The following is a 14,368-nucleotide window of genomic DNA, read 5'->3' on the forward strand; positions in this document are numbered from 1 at the left end:
TTTCTAAAAGGTGTGATTTAGCTGCCAACTTGGAAGACTTCACAAAACTCCAGACTCAAGTCTTATCTTGGAAGGCCTGCTGGCTTGGGGCCTGCGGGCAGCTGCTGCAGAGCTGAGACGTGGCTGCTGGTAGACTAGCCCCACGCTCTCAAATTTTCTCATCTCCATCCTGCTTCACTCATGTGCCACATCTGCGTGGGTGTATGAGATTGAGACCTTGGTGAAGGGCTTGGGCCCAGTGCTATGAGGGTGACCTTGGTCCTGACTTAGCTGTCCTCAAGGGGACCAAGGTTATGCTAACGGTGCTGGAAGATGTGGCCTCAGGAGCAAGGTGCTGGGGGAGCGAAGGAGCCTTGAGGTAAATAGGGCAAATGAACCTCAGTACATGCCCCAGACTGTTTTCTACTTGCAGAGCACTGACAATGGGGGTAAAGTGAGCAAGCATGAGGAAGTCGTTACCAGCTGTCACAGCCCTTGTTTGGCTTTGGACTTGAGCCAAAAGGAACAGTGAGGAAGGGCATGTGGAATCAAAATTGACTAGGAGGCTGACAGAGGGTGCTTAAAATAAGATTTTTGCAAGGGTGCTGGGAGGAAGGCCAGAGTGCACAGGCTCCCAGGGAGTCCTAAAGACCACACCTGCAGAATTCTGCTCAGCAGCTCAAGGTGGTTACAGACTCTTAAGGCATCAAAGGGAACTGGTCCCCTCTTGTTATTGGTGTTGAGATCTCATACAACTGCGAGAGCTAAAAGAAACCAGGTCACTTTGGTGAGGGTTTGTAAACTGGTTACCTACAAGGCATATATAGCTCACAAACATGTTCTGTTTGAATGTACATATTTTAGGAATCAGGAAATTTTGCATAAATCTTGATTCCTGGCTCTCTTTGGAATACTGGATGGTCTAGCAACATGGGACCCACATTCCTGTGGGCAACTATGGGCTGGGGCTAAGGAGAGGCTGTCCCCTTTAGAGGGCCTGCACCTCTGCCTCTCCAGAGTCTCCACCACTCCCTGTTGCCTTACTCTTGGCTCCCCTCACTCATTTAAGTTACCCACCTAATTCCTGTAGGCATTTGAAATTATGACTCTGACTTAGACTAGAAAGTTTAAAAAATTATTTGTTAATCTCCAGGAACCTTTCAGGAGATGAATTTGAGTTGGAAGCCTCTTATCTAAAACAAATAGGGGAGCTGCTTGGAGGAGAAGCAGGGGTGGGTTTGCTTATTGTGTTCTCTGCTTCTCCCTTTTGGGACATGTGGTGGAAGCCCCAGAGCTTCCATGAAGTTTAAAGACCACAGATATAGCCAACTTTATCACTACAGAGGTGAGGAAACTGAGGCCCAGAGAAAGGAAGAGGGTCATCAGAGTTCAGAGTCAGTTTGCATTGAACCCCACCTTGACCCTGTTTCTTTACGTTCCACGTTTGTCTGTGTGTCCGTTACACCAGAGGTAGCAAATAGCTTTTAATTCATACGCTGACTCCTGGCAGCGAGAGGTACTGTTGAGCTGGAGCCTGAGCTTGGTTTGGTTGGGGTTGGTGGGGAGCAGACTGAACTGATGAACCGTGTCTGCCTAGGACAGAGGCGAGAGTCTGGGGTTCCTTCCACGTATTTACCACCTACATCCAGGACCGTGCTGCTTGCTTCTTAATCTAGGAAAGGTCCTGGGGATCTGGAAGGAAAGATTTCTCTACCTTTGAAATTGGGCCTGATCCTGGCATCATATCCAGAGGTTCTCCCCATGAGCTTGTCCAGGAAGTCCGAGGGCGACATCGGCTTGGGGGCGGAGCGAGCGGCGTCAGCCTCCTTAGAAGCAGCGAGGCTACGGAGGGAGAGAGGAAGGCAGAGGGTTAACGAGGCCCTTTCTCACGCAGCGGTCAGATCTCAGCCTTGCCCAGCTCTTGCAGAACCACTAGAGCATTGTTAGCCTGAGAAATAGGTAATACGGGTCCCTAATGAGGTAAGGCCCAGGCTAAATTGTTTATCCAGCCCAAATATCAGCCAGCGCGGGGGCCTGGCAGGCAGCCGAGTGTCTGATTGCTGCCGGGAAGCTGCCGCCTCTTCTAAGGCGGCATCTCCGAGGATTAGAGCAATCGCACTTGGCTGCTGGTCTCCCCGGGAGAGGGGAGTGGAGGGTTAACCCCCCGCAAGGCCCAGCCCTGTGTTTTGAGTGCCTGCACCCCCATAGGTCCACGGAACAGCGCGGCCGGAAAGCATCTTAGAGATCAAGTAGTCCAGGCTTTCCCCAAAGTTTTTCTTCAGAATGTCACTAATTAAAAAAAAAAAAGAAAAGTTGCCCAAGTTGGATGCATTCGGGAACACAAATTTAATCAGGCGTTTTTACCCGAGGTCTTCTCAGAACCTTTAACAAGCTTAGATGCTGTGCTTGTGGGACTACTATCTCATGAAACACACGCTTTAGAAAATGCTCAGTTGGGGAAATGGGGGCACAGCTGGTGGAAGGACCCACCCCCGTTCCCACTCGATAAGGTGGTGTCAGGTTCTTATTTGTGCCACAGCATGAACTACTGATGTCTAAGAACAGCGGCCCTCCCGCTGCCCCGCTCAGTCAAAGGCACGCAGGTTTCTAGAGGAGTCAGAATTGGAGGCTGAAGGCCTGAGGAGCAATCGTTTGTGCAGCTGAGCTTTTCTAGTCCTGAGACGGGACTCGGGGAAGTGAGGAAGTGCACGCGTAGAGATGTGGCCTGTGTGTTGCCAAGTAGGACACTGTGTTCCCCGAGGATTCGCTCTCCACCCTCTTGATCGTCACCTCGGCTCCTTTTCTGGTCTCATCGGTCGTAACTGGTTAAGTGATCACCTCTAATGGACAACTCTCAAATCTGTTTCCGCTCCAGCTTCTCCCTGGAGCCCCTTTCCTCATTTGCAGACACCTGCAGGCCGTGTCCACCTAGATGCCCTGCCTGTGCCTCAGATTCCTCTCCCACGCCGAGTGCCCCGCTTCCTTCCCCAACGTGCTTCTCCAGACCGCAGCTTCCCCAGCCGCACCCACAGCTCCCGCTCTGGGCTGGAAGCCTCCCAGCCATCTTGTCTCCGTGGCCCCCTCCTCTCGCACCCTTTGCTCAGCAGGGCCTGGCCATGCTGCCTCGCAATAGAGTTACTTGTGTTCGTGTTTTAGGACCAGGAGTCATGGTGCTTTTACTTATTGTTTGTTTGCTCCGTTAGTCTCCTACTGTGTCTGCCACGGTGTTTCAAACATAATTGGTGCTCAGCAGTCGCACAGTGAATGAATGAATGAATAATTTGCTACTTTAATCAAATGTCCTGGCGAGCAGGGTATTTGTAAATATGCAAATATGGGTCAACAATTTAAAAATAATTAGGCTATCATCCCTACTAATGAAAAAATCCTGAAGGCAGCCTGGTATGCCTCTGACGGTTACGAAAGTATCCTAGGATTATGTAGACGCTCATGCTTAATCATCCAAAGGTCCATTATTCATAGACCGGGGAGCTAGTTTTGATTGACAGGACAAGGGGTAAAGGCATTTGACTTTTTATGTGTGTGACTGTGGATGTTTGCGAGTTTGTGTGAAGTGGGTAGGCTCCCAGGTGTGATTGCATGCACTTTTTGTGTGTACAGGTGGGTGGATGTGTATGGATTTATGGGGGTCAGGGTGTGCATGGGGGTGTTTGTGGATGCATAGTGGGTCCTGTTCCACAGCTTCGTATGTGCAAAAATGCGAATAGCTGGGTTCATGGGAAGTGTGCTGTGAAACGTGACATTTAGTATGGACATTTGTGTGTGTGTATGTGTGTGTATGTATATGCAGGGCATAGGGTGTGAACGTGTAAGGTGCCTTTGTGGGTGTATGCATGTGGTGTGTATGTCGCATGTGTGTGTTTCTGAAATGCGTGTGAGATGTAAAATGGAATAGTGCAAAAAGAGTGAAAAGAACGGGTGATTTGGAACCAAGGCTGTCGCATACTAGCTGTGTGACCTTGGGGAAGTTACTTAACCTCTCTGAACTTTAGTTGCCTCATATGTCAAATTAGTTTTACTCAAGGAGTAACTGAAAAAGCACAGGTAAAAAAACACCTAGGGCAGTTCTTGAAACAGAGCAGCCACTCAATATATTGTCTTGCTCTGTGTGTGTGTGTGTGTGTGTGTGTGTATTTGAAGTAGTTCAGCACCAGTCTGGGGACTTCTTCTGGTCCCACCGTGCTTTCAGCTGCACCACAGACCTCACATGGCTGGGAAGTCCCACCAGGTGCCTGCCATGGCCCACAGGTAGTTAAGTACCACATCCCCAGCCTCTTCTCCATTCAGCACCAGCCTCATGGCTGCTCTGCGGCTCTGGTGTGAGCACAGGGGACCACAGGCAGGCAGCTGGTGATTGACGGCTTTTCTGCTGCTGTAATTCACTTCTAGAACCTCTCCAGGAGTGGCAGTTATGAAGCTTGCCCAGGCTCCTGTTCTGTGCCCAGCCCCTCCCCTCAGATAATAAGATTGTGGAACGTAGTCCTCCCTCCCGGCAGTTCCCGGAGCGCGAACGGCCTCCTGGCCCCTAGGCCTCTTTCATAAGCCTGAATCCTATTAGGTGGCGCAGGGAGAGAATGAATTCCCCCAAATTATCCCTTACCACTTGCTATTAGCAAAAGGTGCCGTTTAATACCTGAATCCTCCCCAGCGCTGGAGCGTCCTCTGGTTATCTGAGCTCGAGTGTCTGCAAGGCATTTGCAGCCTGTTCACCTGGCCATTGACTCACTAAAGAGCCTGGTGGGGTGAGCTGGGCTGGAGAAGGTGGAGACCCTGAGAGGTTAAGTAACTGGCCTCAGGCCACACAGCGCTGTAATGAGAGCAGGACAGAACACACCTTTTCAGGTGCTGACTCACCCAGGGCTACCATGAGTGGCAAAGCCCTTCATAAATGGTAAAGAAGAGAAATCACGATAGCTGCTATTGTTACTATTTGCTTTTTAAGCTTGTTACGTTCTGTTATATCCAAGAACATCTAAACATGTGTCTGACTTCCAGCAACTATACACAAACTCTGGATTTATCACACCTAAAAATGGAGCAGAAATTGTTGTGAAATTACCAAATGAGCCTCTGCTCTGTCAGGCGATTGACGGTAGTTTTCGAAACTTGGAGGTATCTCCAGTCCAGACTCTGTCATGTATCATGTACCAGTAGTTTCTCAATTGCCTTGTTTCTTTTAAACTTACCCTTTTAAAAAAGGGAACTTTCTATCACACTATTCACAAAGGAACAACCAGTGCTACTTGCCGTGATAGAAACAACCACTGCAATGAATACAATAAAAATACGAAAAGAGGAATTTAAAATTCTATGTAAATGCTGCTGATCGCCAGTAGGGCCGCCCCAAGTCCCAGGGGAAGACCTCAAGCGGAGGAAAGGCATTAGGGACCCAGACTTTCTCCTTGAGATAACTAGAAGAACTGAAAGAGACTGGTTTAGTAATAATTCACCGTTATAGCGTGTGAACCACCTAAAATCACTCTCCATCTCTTACTCTGCCCTGCTCCAAAATTTCCCCAATTCTTTGGAATGACAGAGGTTCCATTTTAATGTCAAAATAGCCACACCCCTCCTCTTGACAGTCGCGGCACCTTTCTGTCTATATTTAGGTACCTTGCACAGAATTCGTTCCAGGCCCCCTGTAGTAGATCTGTGCTCCGCGCACCTGTGCAGAGCAAACAGGCACTAACAGGCCTCGCTGCGCAGTTGGAGCCACTACATGTGCTGAATTAACCGTCTGCTCATAGGCTCAGAGCTACTGGACAGAGAAGCTGGGAGTGGAGCCGGGACATGAAGCGTGATTGTCAGGATTTGCTGACCCTCTACAAGTATTGGGAAATGATGCAAATTGTTTCAGCGATTACTGCAATGCAATGTAGTGAATCAGACTTGGTTTAGATGGATTTGATTAATAGTAGTTTCCAGAAAGAAGGTGAGGCCTCCTGGGAGCAAATGTTCTGCCCCTTGCAGAGAAGGCCTATTACGGTAGCTGACCGGACGGAGGGTTAAACTATCTATAGCATCTTTTAGCTAGGGAATTTGTCATACTAGGAGACTTAGGTACTTAAAGGACCTCAGATTAAAAATAAAAAAGTTTTTCTTGATTTTAGAGGAAGAGGAAGGGAGAGAAAGCGAGGGAGAGAGAGACAGAGAGATCAATTGGCTCCCTCCTGTACTCCCCCTACCGGGGATCAAGCCCACAACCCGGACGTGTACCCTGACCTGGAAACAAACCAGCAACCTTTTGGTGCATGGGATGATGCTCATTCCACTGAGCCACACCAGCCAGGGCAATGACCTGTTTTGACTCCTTGTGAGAGGTCTTGGAAAGGCCCAGGAGTGAGGTTCCATGGGGGTTGGGGGGGACACACAGGGCAGGCAGGGTCACACAGTGAAGTGGATGCTGTGCGACCTTCTGTGAGCCATTCCCCCCCCCCCTTTTTTTTTTTTGCTTTCAGTTTCCCAAGCTATAAAATGAGAGGATTAGAATAATCTCTAAGAGTCCTACTGACCCTAAATCATCATTTTATTAGTCTTTATTATTGTTTCTTTTTTACACATCTGGTCTTGGGATTTGAATTTGTCTGGACCCCTTTGGGGGAATGTGAGTGTGGTTCTTCCCCATACAGACTCAAGATTTCTCCCCAGCGGAACAACTCATTTTTCAGGGATTTGTTGGAAGAAAGGCCAGATCAATGCTCAGGTTCTCATACTCCAGTTGCAACATCAGTTGGAAATAGGGAATCAATATGGAGCTGTCAATCTGAATTTCAAATGAGCTGGGGGTGGCAATAGATGGTACTGGGGAGAAACAGTTTCAGTCACACTCCGCATGGCACCACACCCCCAAGAACCATTCTGGGTCAGCAGAGGGGATCTCCCCATCCTGTTCCACCTCCTCAGTTCACAATGGGCAGAGAAGTCAGGAGGTTGGGGTAGGAGAGGGGAGGAAAGGCAAGGTGAGGGGAGAAGGCAGAGCAAGAGGCTGAGGAAACCAAAGGAGGGCCATGGAGGTGCAGACCGAGAAGGAAAGGGAGGTGGGGTTGGGCGGAGGAAGAGGTAAGTGTGGAAGTGGAGGTGTCTGAGGTCTGGCCAGTGCTATAATCGAGGGATTCAGTGAGCAGAGAGAATGGGCACCCAACTGCACTTGGTGGAAGAGTCGGGGTTCCTAAGAGGCTTGTGGAGAAAGGGGCTTGAAGGCTGGGAATAAAGTTGGCCTGGAAGAAATAGGGAGGAAGAGTGTTGTGGGTAGAAGGAACAGCATGTGTAAAGTCTGGAGGTGAGAGAGGACTTGGAGAACTGGAAGTTTAGTGTGGGTATTAGGGAGGGAAGAGGAGAGAGAAGGAAAAAATGAGAGACACACATGGAGACAGAGAGAGAGAGAGAGAAACAATGATTAGAGATGAGGAACGCCGAGCCAGTGGGGTTGGAAGTAGTAGGGCTGGACCCTGGGTCTCTGTCCTTATAGTTGGTCTGAAAGACAAGGGAAGATTATACCTTCCTAATCCCTTTGCAGTAAAAATAATCCATCTGGGCTTCTCAGTTGTTTCTGGTTAACTGAATTGTGGCCTGGCCAAGCTTGAGAAATGGACCCTCCAAAGACACCTCCAAATGGTGGGTGGCCCAGCTGGTTTCCAGGCAACTTGCCCTCTGACTTGGGCTAGAACATCTGTTCCCTGTGCTTTGGCAGAGAGGTAGTCCAATAAGCTGGTACTTATTTTGTGCAGAAAGTACCTGGTCAACTAGTCAAGGTCATTTGAAGGTGATCCCTGTGTTTTCATGGGCATTTACTTACTACACAATTATGAAGGTCACTGTAGAATAGAGGAAAACACATGAAGGTGGGGGCCTAGAAACCGGGGGGTAGCCTTGGCTCTATTTCTAACTTTCTGTGTGGTCTTTGGTGAATTCTTTTTCCCAGACGGTCCTCAGTTTCTACTGTGAAATGGCAGTTTGGGATTAGGTGAGGCACAGGAAACAGTTCACCTGCGTGCCTACTCCACCATGGCAGTGGCTGTTCAGAGAAGGGTTCTGGATTCAAGCCAGCAGGAAAGGGTAGCAAGATGGATCACTGCTCTCTGTCAAGGGACCAGATTGCAGAGTGGTGGCTTGTCTCATTTCTGTGGGCTCTCCTGCTCGAAAAGCCTCGGATCCTTCTGACTTATTAAGCACCCGCTATATGCATAAGGCACCGTGGGGAGACACAGATAGATAGGTCTCTGCCTCCATGTAGGCAGAGCCTGAGCCTGTCTTGTTCAGTGCCTGGAAGGTAGCAGCGATCAGTCATCATTAGTTGATGAATAGCCTCTGCCCTCTAATTGTTTATAGTTCAGCAGGTAGAATAGATGAGGCACAGAAACAATTATAAGAGGTTGCCACCCAGTCTGGGTGGCATAATTGGACTGCTGTGGTGGTTCCCAGGAGGAAGGCAGAATTTGCGGGGAGGTGGGACATAGATCAGGTAATTTTTCTGAGTTTTATTAATTAAGTCTTTGTGCAAATTTAGAAAGACCCAACATTTGCCACTGTTCATGTTGCATATATTTGGGAAAGAAAGATTTCTCCTGCCTGTGGGCTGTCCTCGGGGAAGGAACAGAAAGGTGATGGGGAGGGCTTGGTGTCCCAGGCTCCTAGCAAGGGTGGGGCCAAGCGAGGCTGGCTCTCTCTGGCCTTATGGACTGAACCAGTGTCCTGTCCCTGGCTCTGACGCTCAGGGACTTTTGGGTTGTTGTGCAGCGTGGGCCCTGCTGTGACCCTCAGCTTTGCCTGTGGGTTGGAAGTAGTTGTACCCTTAGGTCAACCTCTGGCTTTCCCCGGCCAGCTGTGCAATTTGGATTTTATCTGATTGCAGTAAGGGGCTTAGGCTGACCCGGGAGTGCCTGACATTTTATTACTCTCACTCTGTGATCTGCTAAGCACCCCTGGGAGCAGAATGTCACAGTTGTCATGCTCTGAGCCCAATTCTCCTGGGGAACAAGACATCCTCCCCCCTTCATCTCCCACCTCCCACAGCTATATCCACTTCCTATAAAGAATTTTTATCTGGGTAAAAATCACATGCATTTGAATATGATTCTTTTCTGCAGTAAAATAAAATCTTGGATCCTTCCAACTGGTTCTTCCCCTGCCCCCAGGGAAGTCTGGTTCTCTGGGGACCACTCCTACTCCTTAGCACTCCTTCCAGCCGGCTCCTCTGGCTAGCTTTCCATCCCCCAACTCTCCTGCCTCAGTTTCCTCATCTCCAGGAAGCAGGGCCAGCAGGAAGGGGAGGAGACTGAGGTGCCTAGCGAAATGTTAGGAGGCGCACGCCCTCAGGGGGTGCAAGGGGCAACCCTGCACTCGCAGGGCCCGGGAACGAGCGCCTCCGTGAATGCTGTGCCCTGGTTCACTTGGTTCATCAGCCTCACCCTAGTCCTGGCCCTGCTACAGCATCCTGGACCCTCAAACCCAGTCTGTCGAGGGTAGAATTTCCAAGATAATCACATGTATTCACCTGGAGAGGGAGCCTCTACTTCTCACAGCCCCTCACTTTATTTCCAAAAGGCTTCGCTTTTATTTTCTTGTTTGGTGGCAAAAAACACCATTACATATGTTAATATGGAATCGTGGCAGCCCTGGGTGCTTTCTGGCTCAAGCTCAGCCTTCAGCTCCCTAACCTTCCTTTCCCTTGGAACGGGGGCAATTAGGTGTCACGTAGACGAGACCCCGAAAGAGTGATTTTTGCAAGCTTCTTTCCAGGCTCTTAATAAATACAGTTTTCATGAAGCACAGAGCCTGGCACATGCTCAGGGATCAATAAATATTTGTTAAATGGGTGATCTACACCGTGTATTCCAGAGGAGGTTGAACTTAGCCATACAGGTACTTGGCATCGGTGATGTGATTCGACTGGAGTAAAAAGCCCCAAATTCTGGCCCTGATACCTTTCGCCAGCCCCTGGGGAACATACCTGATATCCTCTGGGAAGATCCAAGGCAGGGAAACAAGAAGAGATGCTATTCTTTTTCCATAAGCCTCCCACGGAATGACTCAGACCAGTGGGCTGGGTCCAACTTTGTCTGCTCATGAACCTTACACTTCTTCCCCTTAGGTCACTAGTTACAATTCTACAATGACCATCTCATTTTGCCCTGACCATCCCTATATGTCTCACTCGGGGACATTCTCTATGCCTCTGACTTTCTTGGCTTAAGCCCGTAGGCACCAAGAAGGCCCCCAGATGGGTTACAGTGTGAGGGATTCTTCAGAGGCTTGAGTGCAGAAGCTCTCGGCAGGCCCCGCATAATCAGCATGCATCCCACGAGCTGGACAGGAGAGCAAATGGCTCTCATTACCTTCAATGCAGCTTTCTTCTTAATCAGATAAATCTCACTGGGAAAGTATGTCTTTACAGAGAATAGAGCTCAGGGCTTCTGGACATAAAGTTTTGGGAAAAAAAGATTGCATTAATCAGCAGGGATTGGTCATTTGAGGTTGCAGAGACCTGGGAATATAAATATTGAGGAGAAATAACAATTGGAAGAAAACAGATATAGACATGATATTAGCTAATGATAGTAATAGCTGCCATTCACTTAATACTAACTGTGTGCTGGGTACTTTAGATATGTCACTGTATTCAATCTTCCCAACAGTCCTATGAAGATGACATCATTACCTCCGCTTTACAGGCGAGGAAAGGGACACTTGCTTTTTCAGAGATTTCGCTGAGGTCGCACAGCTCATAAAGGGCAGAGCTCCCCAGCCAGCTGGTCTCTGAAGCCCGCACTATTAACCACTAGACTCTATTGACTCTTCCAAGTGATAGTGATTTGCAGAGTCCCTCTGAGGAGCTGCACTAGTTCACGATATACATGTTTGCTTGACTGTTTAGAGCTACAAGTGAGAATTCACGGAGCTCGGGAAGCTGGGAAGCATGGGCTGAGAGGGGTGTTATGATCACTCCCACACCAATAACGCCCTCAGTTTATATGGCACTTCCAAACCCATCACTGCCTTGGGCCCTCACACCGCCCCCATGGCAGCGTCTCCATGGACAGGCGATGGCACAGAGGCTCACCTGAAAGGCGAAGAGGCCTGCTCAGGGCCCCCGGTGGCAGGGCCAGAACGTGACCGAGGTCTCCAGATCTGCTCTGGGGCACCTTCCGCTTGACTATGCAAGTGATTTCCAAAAGACAGGAAGGGGGGGTGGGCGAACCCTCCTTAATGGTATATTGAGTCGTCTCTCAGAATTTCTCTGTAGTCAGTTTGCCTTTCATTTTATTTTCCTCCCCCTCAGTTCACTCATCTTTAAAATACACCTCGCCTTTACCAATTGCAGGTGGTTTTTTTAGAGAGAAACATCAATTTGTTGTTCTACTGATTTATTCATTCCTTGGCTGAGTCTTGTATGTGCCCTGACTAGGGATGTAACCCGCAACCTTGGTGTATCGGGAGGGCGTTCTAGCCAACTGACCCACCCGGCCGGGGCCTTGCAGGTGTTGTTTGAATGGCAGAAGCTCACGGTGCTTTTACAGATGCTGTGGAAGGAAACTCTCTTCCTTCTCAGGCCTGTCAACCTTGTCCACTCCCTGGGCGCGTTGAGGCAATCTTCATTTCATTGGAGACAGCATTAACTTATTACTTCACTTATTTACTTATTTATCCGGAATAACCGTGGGTGCCTACTGTATGTCACGGATCACACTGGGTGATCGAGCAGGACATACATAATAAAGCAACCCCGGCTAGCCCTCAGCGAGTGGTTACACAGCACTGGCCATTGCACTGAGAGCTTTCCCTGCAAAGTGCAGTCCTGAAGGGAATCCTACGGGTTGGGTATCATTACTCCCATTTTACTGATGAAGAAACTGAGGTTCATAGAGATGAAATAACTTATCCAGGTACCCCTGACCCCACAGACTTCTCTCTTAACTGTATCGGTAATGAATATGTCACAATCTTTGCTTTCCTAGAGCACCCAAACTAATAGAGGGACACCTACGTGAACACGAGTAAGTGCTTGAATCTGGGCCCTATTAAAAAAACAAAACAAAAACGTATCACTTTCCCCTCCCAAGTCTACACTAGTTCAAATCTATAGTGAAAAAGAAGCCGGGTTGCAGTGGACCCATAGGAAATACATCAGCAAAATGGGCTATTTGTCCCAGAGAAAACACGTTTTTTTAAGAGTGCAGACCATGCGTGTGGTCCTCAAGCATCCAAGAGACTGATTCAAAGGAGAATGTTGAGAAAATAAATCATTCTCACAGGACACGGAGGAAAAAATGACTTTAGGTTGTAGAAAGAACAACTTGGATTAAAACCTGAAGCTGCCTTTAATACACTGAGTGACTAGCCCTGGCCGGGCAGTTCCGTCTGTTGGAGTGTCCTCCCATACACCAAAGGCTGGGGGTTCGATTCCTGGCCAGAGCACATACCTAGGTTGTGGGTTTAATCCCCTTTTGGGGCTCAGACAGGAGGCAGCCGATTGATGTTTGTCCCTCTTTCTCTCTCCCTCCCTCTCTCTCTAAAGTCAATACGAAATAAATAAATAAACGGAGTGAGTAGTCTTCAGAAAGAGAACACTCATCTGTGAGCTGAGACGGTTTAGCTGAAGTGGGTATTTGCATGTAAATACAAAATTTGCAGAAGCTTGGGGCTCTAATCACTCTCTAAACAGTCTATCCCTCCGTTGATTCCCTGAGTTCTCTGTGACACAGAGCTGCAGCTCTGCTCAGCGGGGTGGCACTTCTTTGTCTCACTCAGCAGGTCCCCAAGTAGAAGAAGTAGGTAGAAGAGTCTTAAAATTATGGGACCTGGTGATCTTGTGCATTAAAAAAAAAAAAGAAAGACATTTCTTGAGCCCCTGCTATCATGGATGCCTCTAGGATGACTCCGCCATGTCCGTGGGGACCGTCATCTTCATTTTGTGGATGAAGGAGCAGACTTAGAGATAACTAACCATCGTAGCGATGGCTTCCAACGACTGCGCACTTTCCAGGGGCCGCGCAGAGCTTTCCCACGCGCGCTTACTAATCCACCCACCACGCTAGGAAGTAGGTGCCAGTTTCTTTCCTATTTTTCAGATGAGGAAACTGAGGCTTAAACTGAGGGTAAGCGACTTAATCAAGGTGCTCGGGTGGCAGAGTCGATTCATGGATCTGAACGAGGTAGATTTTGGCAGGAGGCGTGGAGCGGCCGCTCAGATGCGCTGGGGCAGCTCGCTCAGCTCGGGCATGCCTTGTTTCAAGCTCCTGCTGCTCTGGGGTTTAGCATAAGCCTCTGGAAGGAGTATTTACGGACGAGACGGTGAGTGAAGCCCCAGGCCTCAATGAGGTGAGAGGAAGAGAGGCTGACGGTGATGAGGGGAGGACGGTGCTGTGGCCAGGGCCCCGTCTGGCTTTAGGATGCAGAGGGCTAATGGGGAAAGGATTGCAGGGGTTCCTGCTGAATCTTTTTTTCCTCCTGGGGTTTCTTTCCTTCCTCCCCTGCGACTCAGGATCCTCCAGCAGGGGCCACCCCTTTGTAGCTCATGGGGGTTCCAAACAAAGGCCCCCAATTCCACTGCCTCCTGCTGCTTGTCGCATGTCACAGAGGCGGAGAGAAGCAGCCTGGGGGATGGGACGAGCTGTGGATGTGGGGTCAGGAATCCCGGCCTTGACGCCTGCCCGTTCTGATCCTTTCTTGTGTGACCTTGAGCAAGTCCTCTGCTATACGTAAGCATCAGGTTCTTCATCCACTGAGTGTAGATACCTCCTGTCTTAATTTATAAATTACTATTGAAATCATGTTGAAGGAAGCGTAAGACGCTCCGCAGTGAAAAGCCCGTTTCTGGACCGAAACAGGGGCATGCATGCTTCAGGGCGAAGCACACGGACCCCCATCAAGGCCAGCCTCTGCCATTTACCAGCGGTGTGGCCTCGGCCACGTTCCCCGTCCTGCCCGCCTTTGCTCCTGCGTCTGTTAAACGGGGCAGCTCAGAGGGTTGCTGTGAAGAACCAGCCATTCTTCCGCAGCGCTCACTTTGGTGCCTGGCAAATTGCAAATGTTCAATGTGATTTTTATTGATCAAGAGAGATTGGTTGATCTAAGCTCATGATGGGGGTTGAATGTATGAACTTCTGGAGGCTTCTCTGTGCTTTGTGCCTGAGTCTCCAAGGCTGGAGGAGTACCAGGGCCCTCTCAGGTCATCATTCCGCGGTGCTCTTAGTAAGTAGTAAATGAATAGCGTTACTTTGGCATTTCAATCAATAGGATTAAGGTGATCTGATGGCGACAGAGTAGTAATTGCTGCTGCACAGATGGAGACTGTCCAGTGGCAAAAACTGCTCTCCACAAGCTGGCTGGCTGCCCTCAGACCAGATTCCTTCAACCCTTAAAAAAATAA

General features: G+C 49.2%; 1 protein-coding gene across 2 annotated transcripts in view; it reads right to left on the bottom strand.

Annotated features, from left to right (window-relative positions):
• The window catches only part of GLRA1 (glycine receptor alpha 1), a gene marked incomplete at both ends in the record, with an annotated part of 64,149 nt that overhangs the window by 32,835 nt on the left and 16,946 nt on the right, over window positions 1-14,368 (bottom strand). For both annotated transcript variants that reach the window (XM_081133869.1, XM_081133868.1), the window contains one exon: window positions 1,694-1,821. In XM_081133869.1, the coding sequence (XP_080989995.1) occupies window positions 1,694-1,821 (128 nt within the window). The remainder of the gene's footprint in view (window positions 1-1,693; window positions 1,822-14,368) is intronic.

This window comes from Miniopterus schreibersii (genome assembly GCF_964146895.1).
Source record: "Miniopterus schreibersii genome assembly, chromosome: 4".
NCBI lineage: Eukaryota > Metazoa > Chordata > Mammalia > Chiroptera > Miniopteridae > Miniopterus > Miniopterus schreibersii.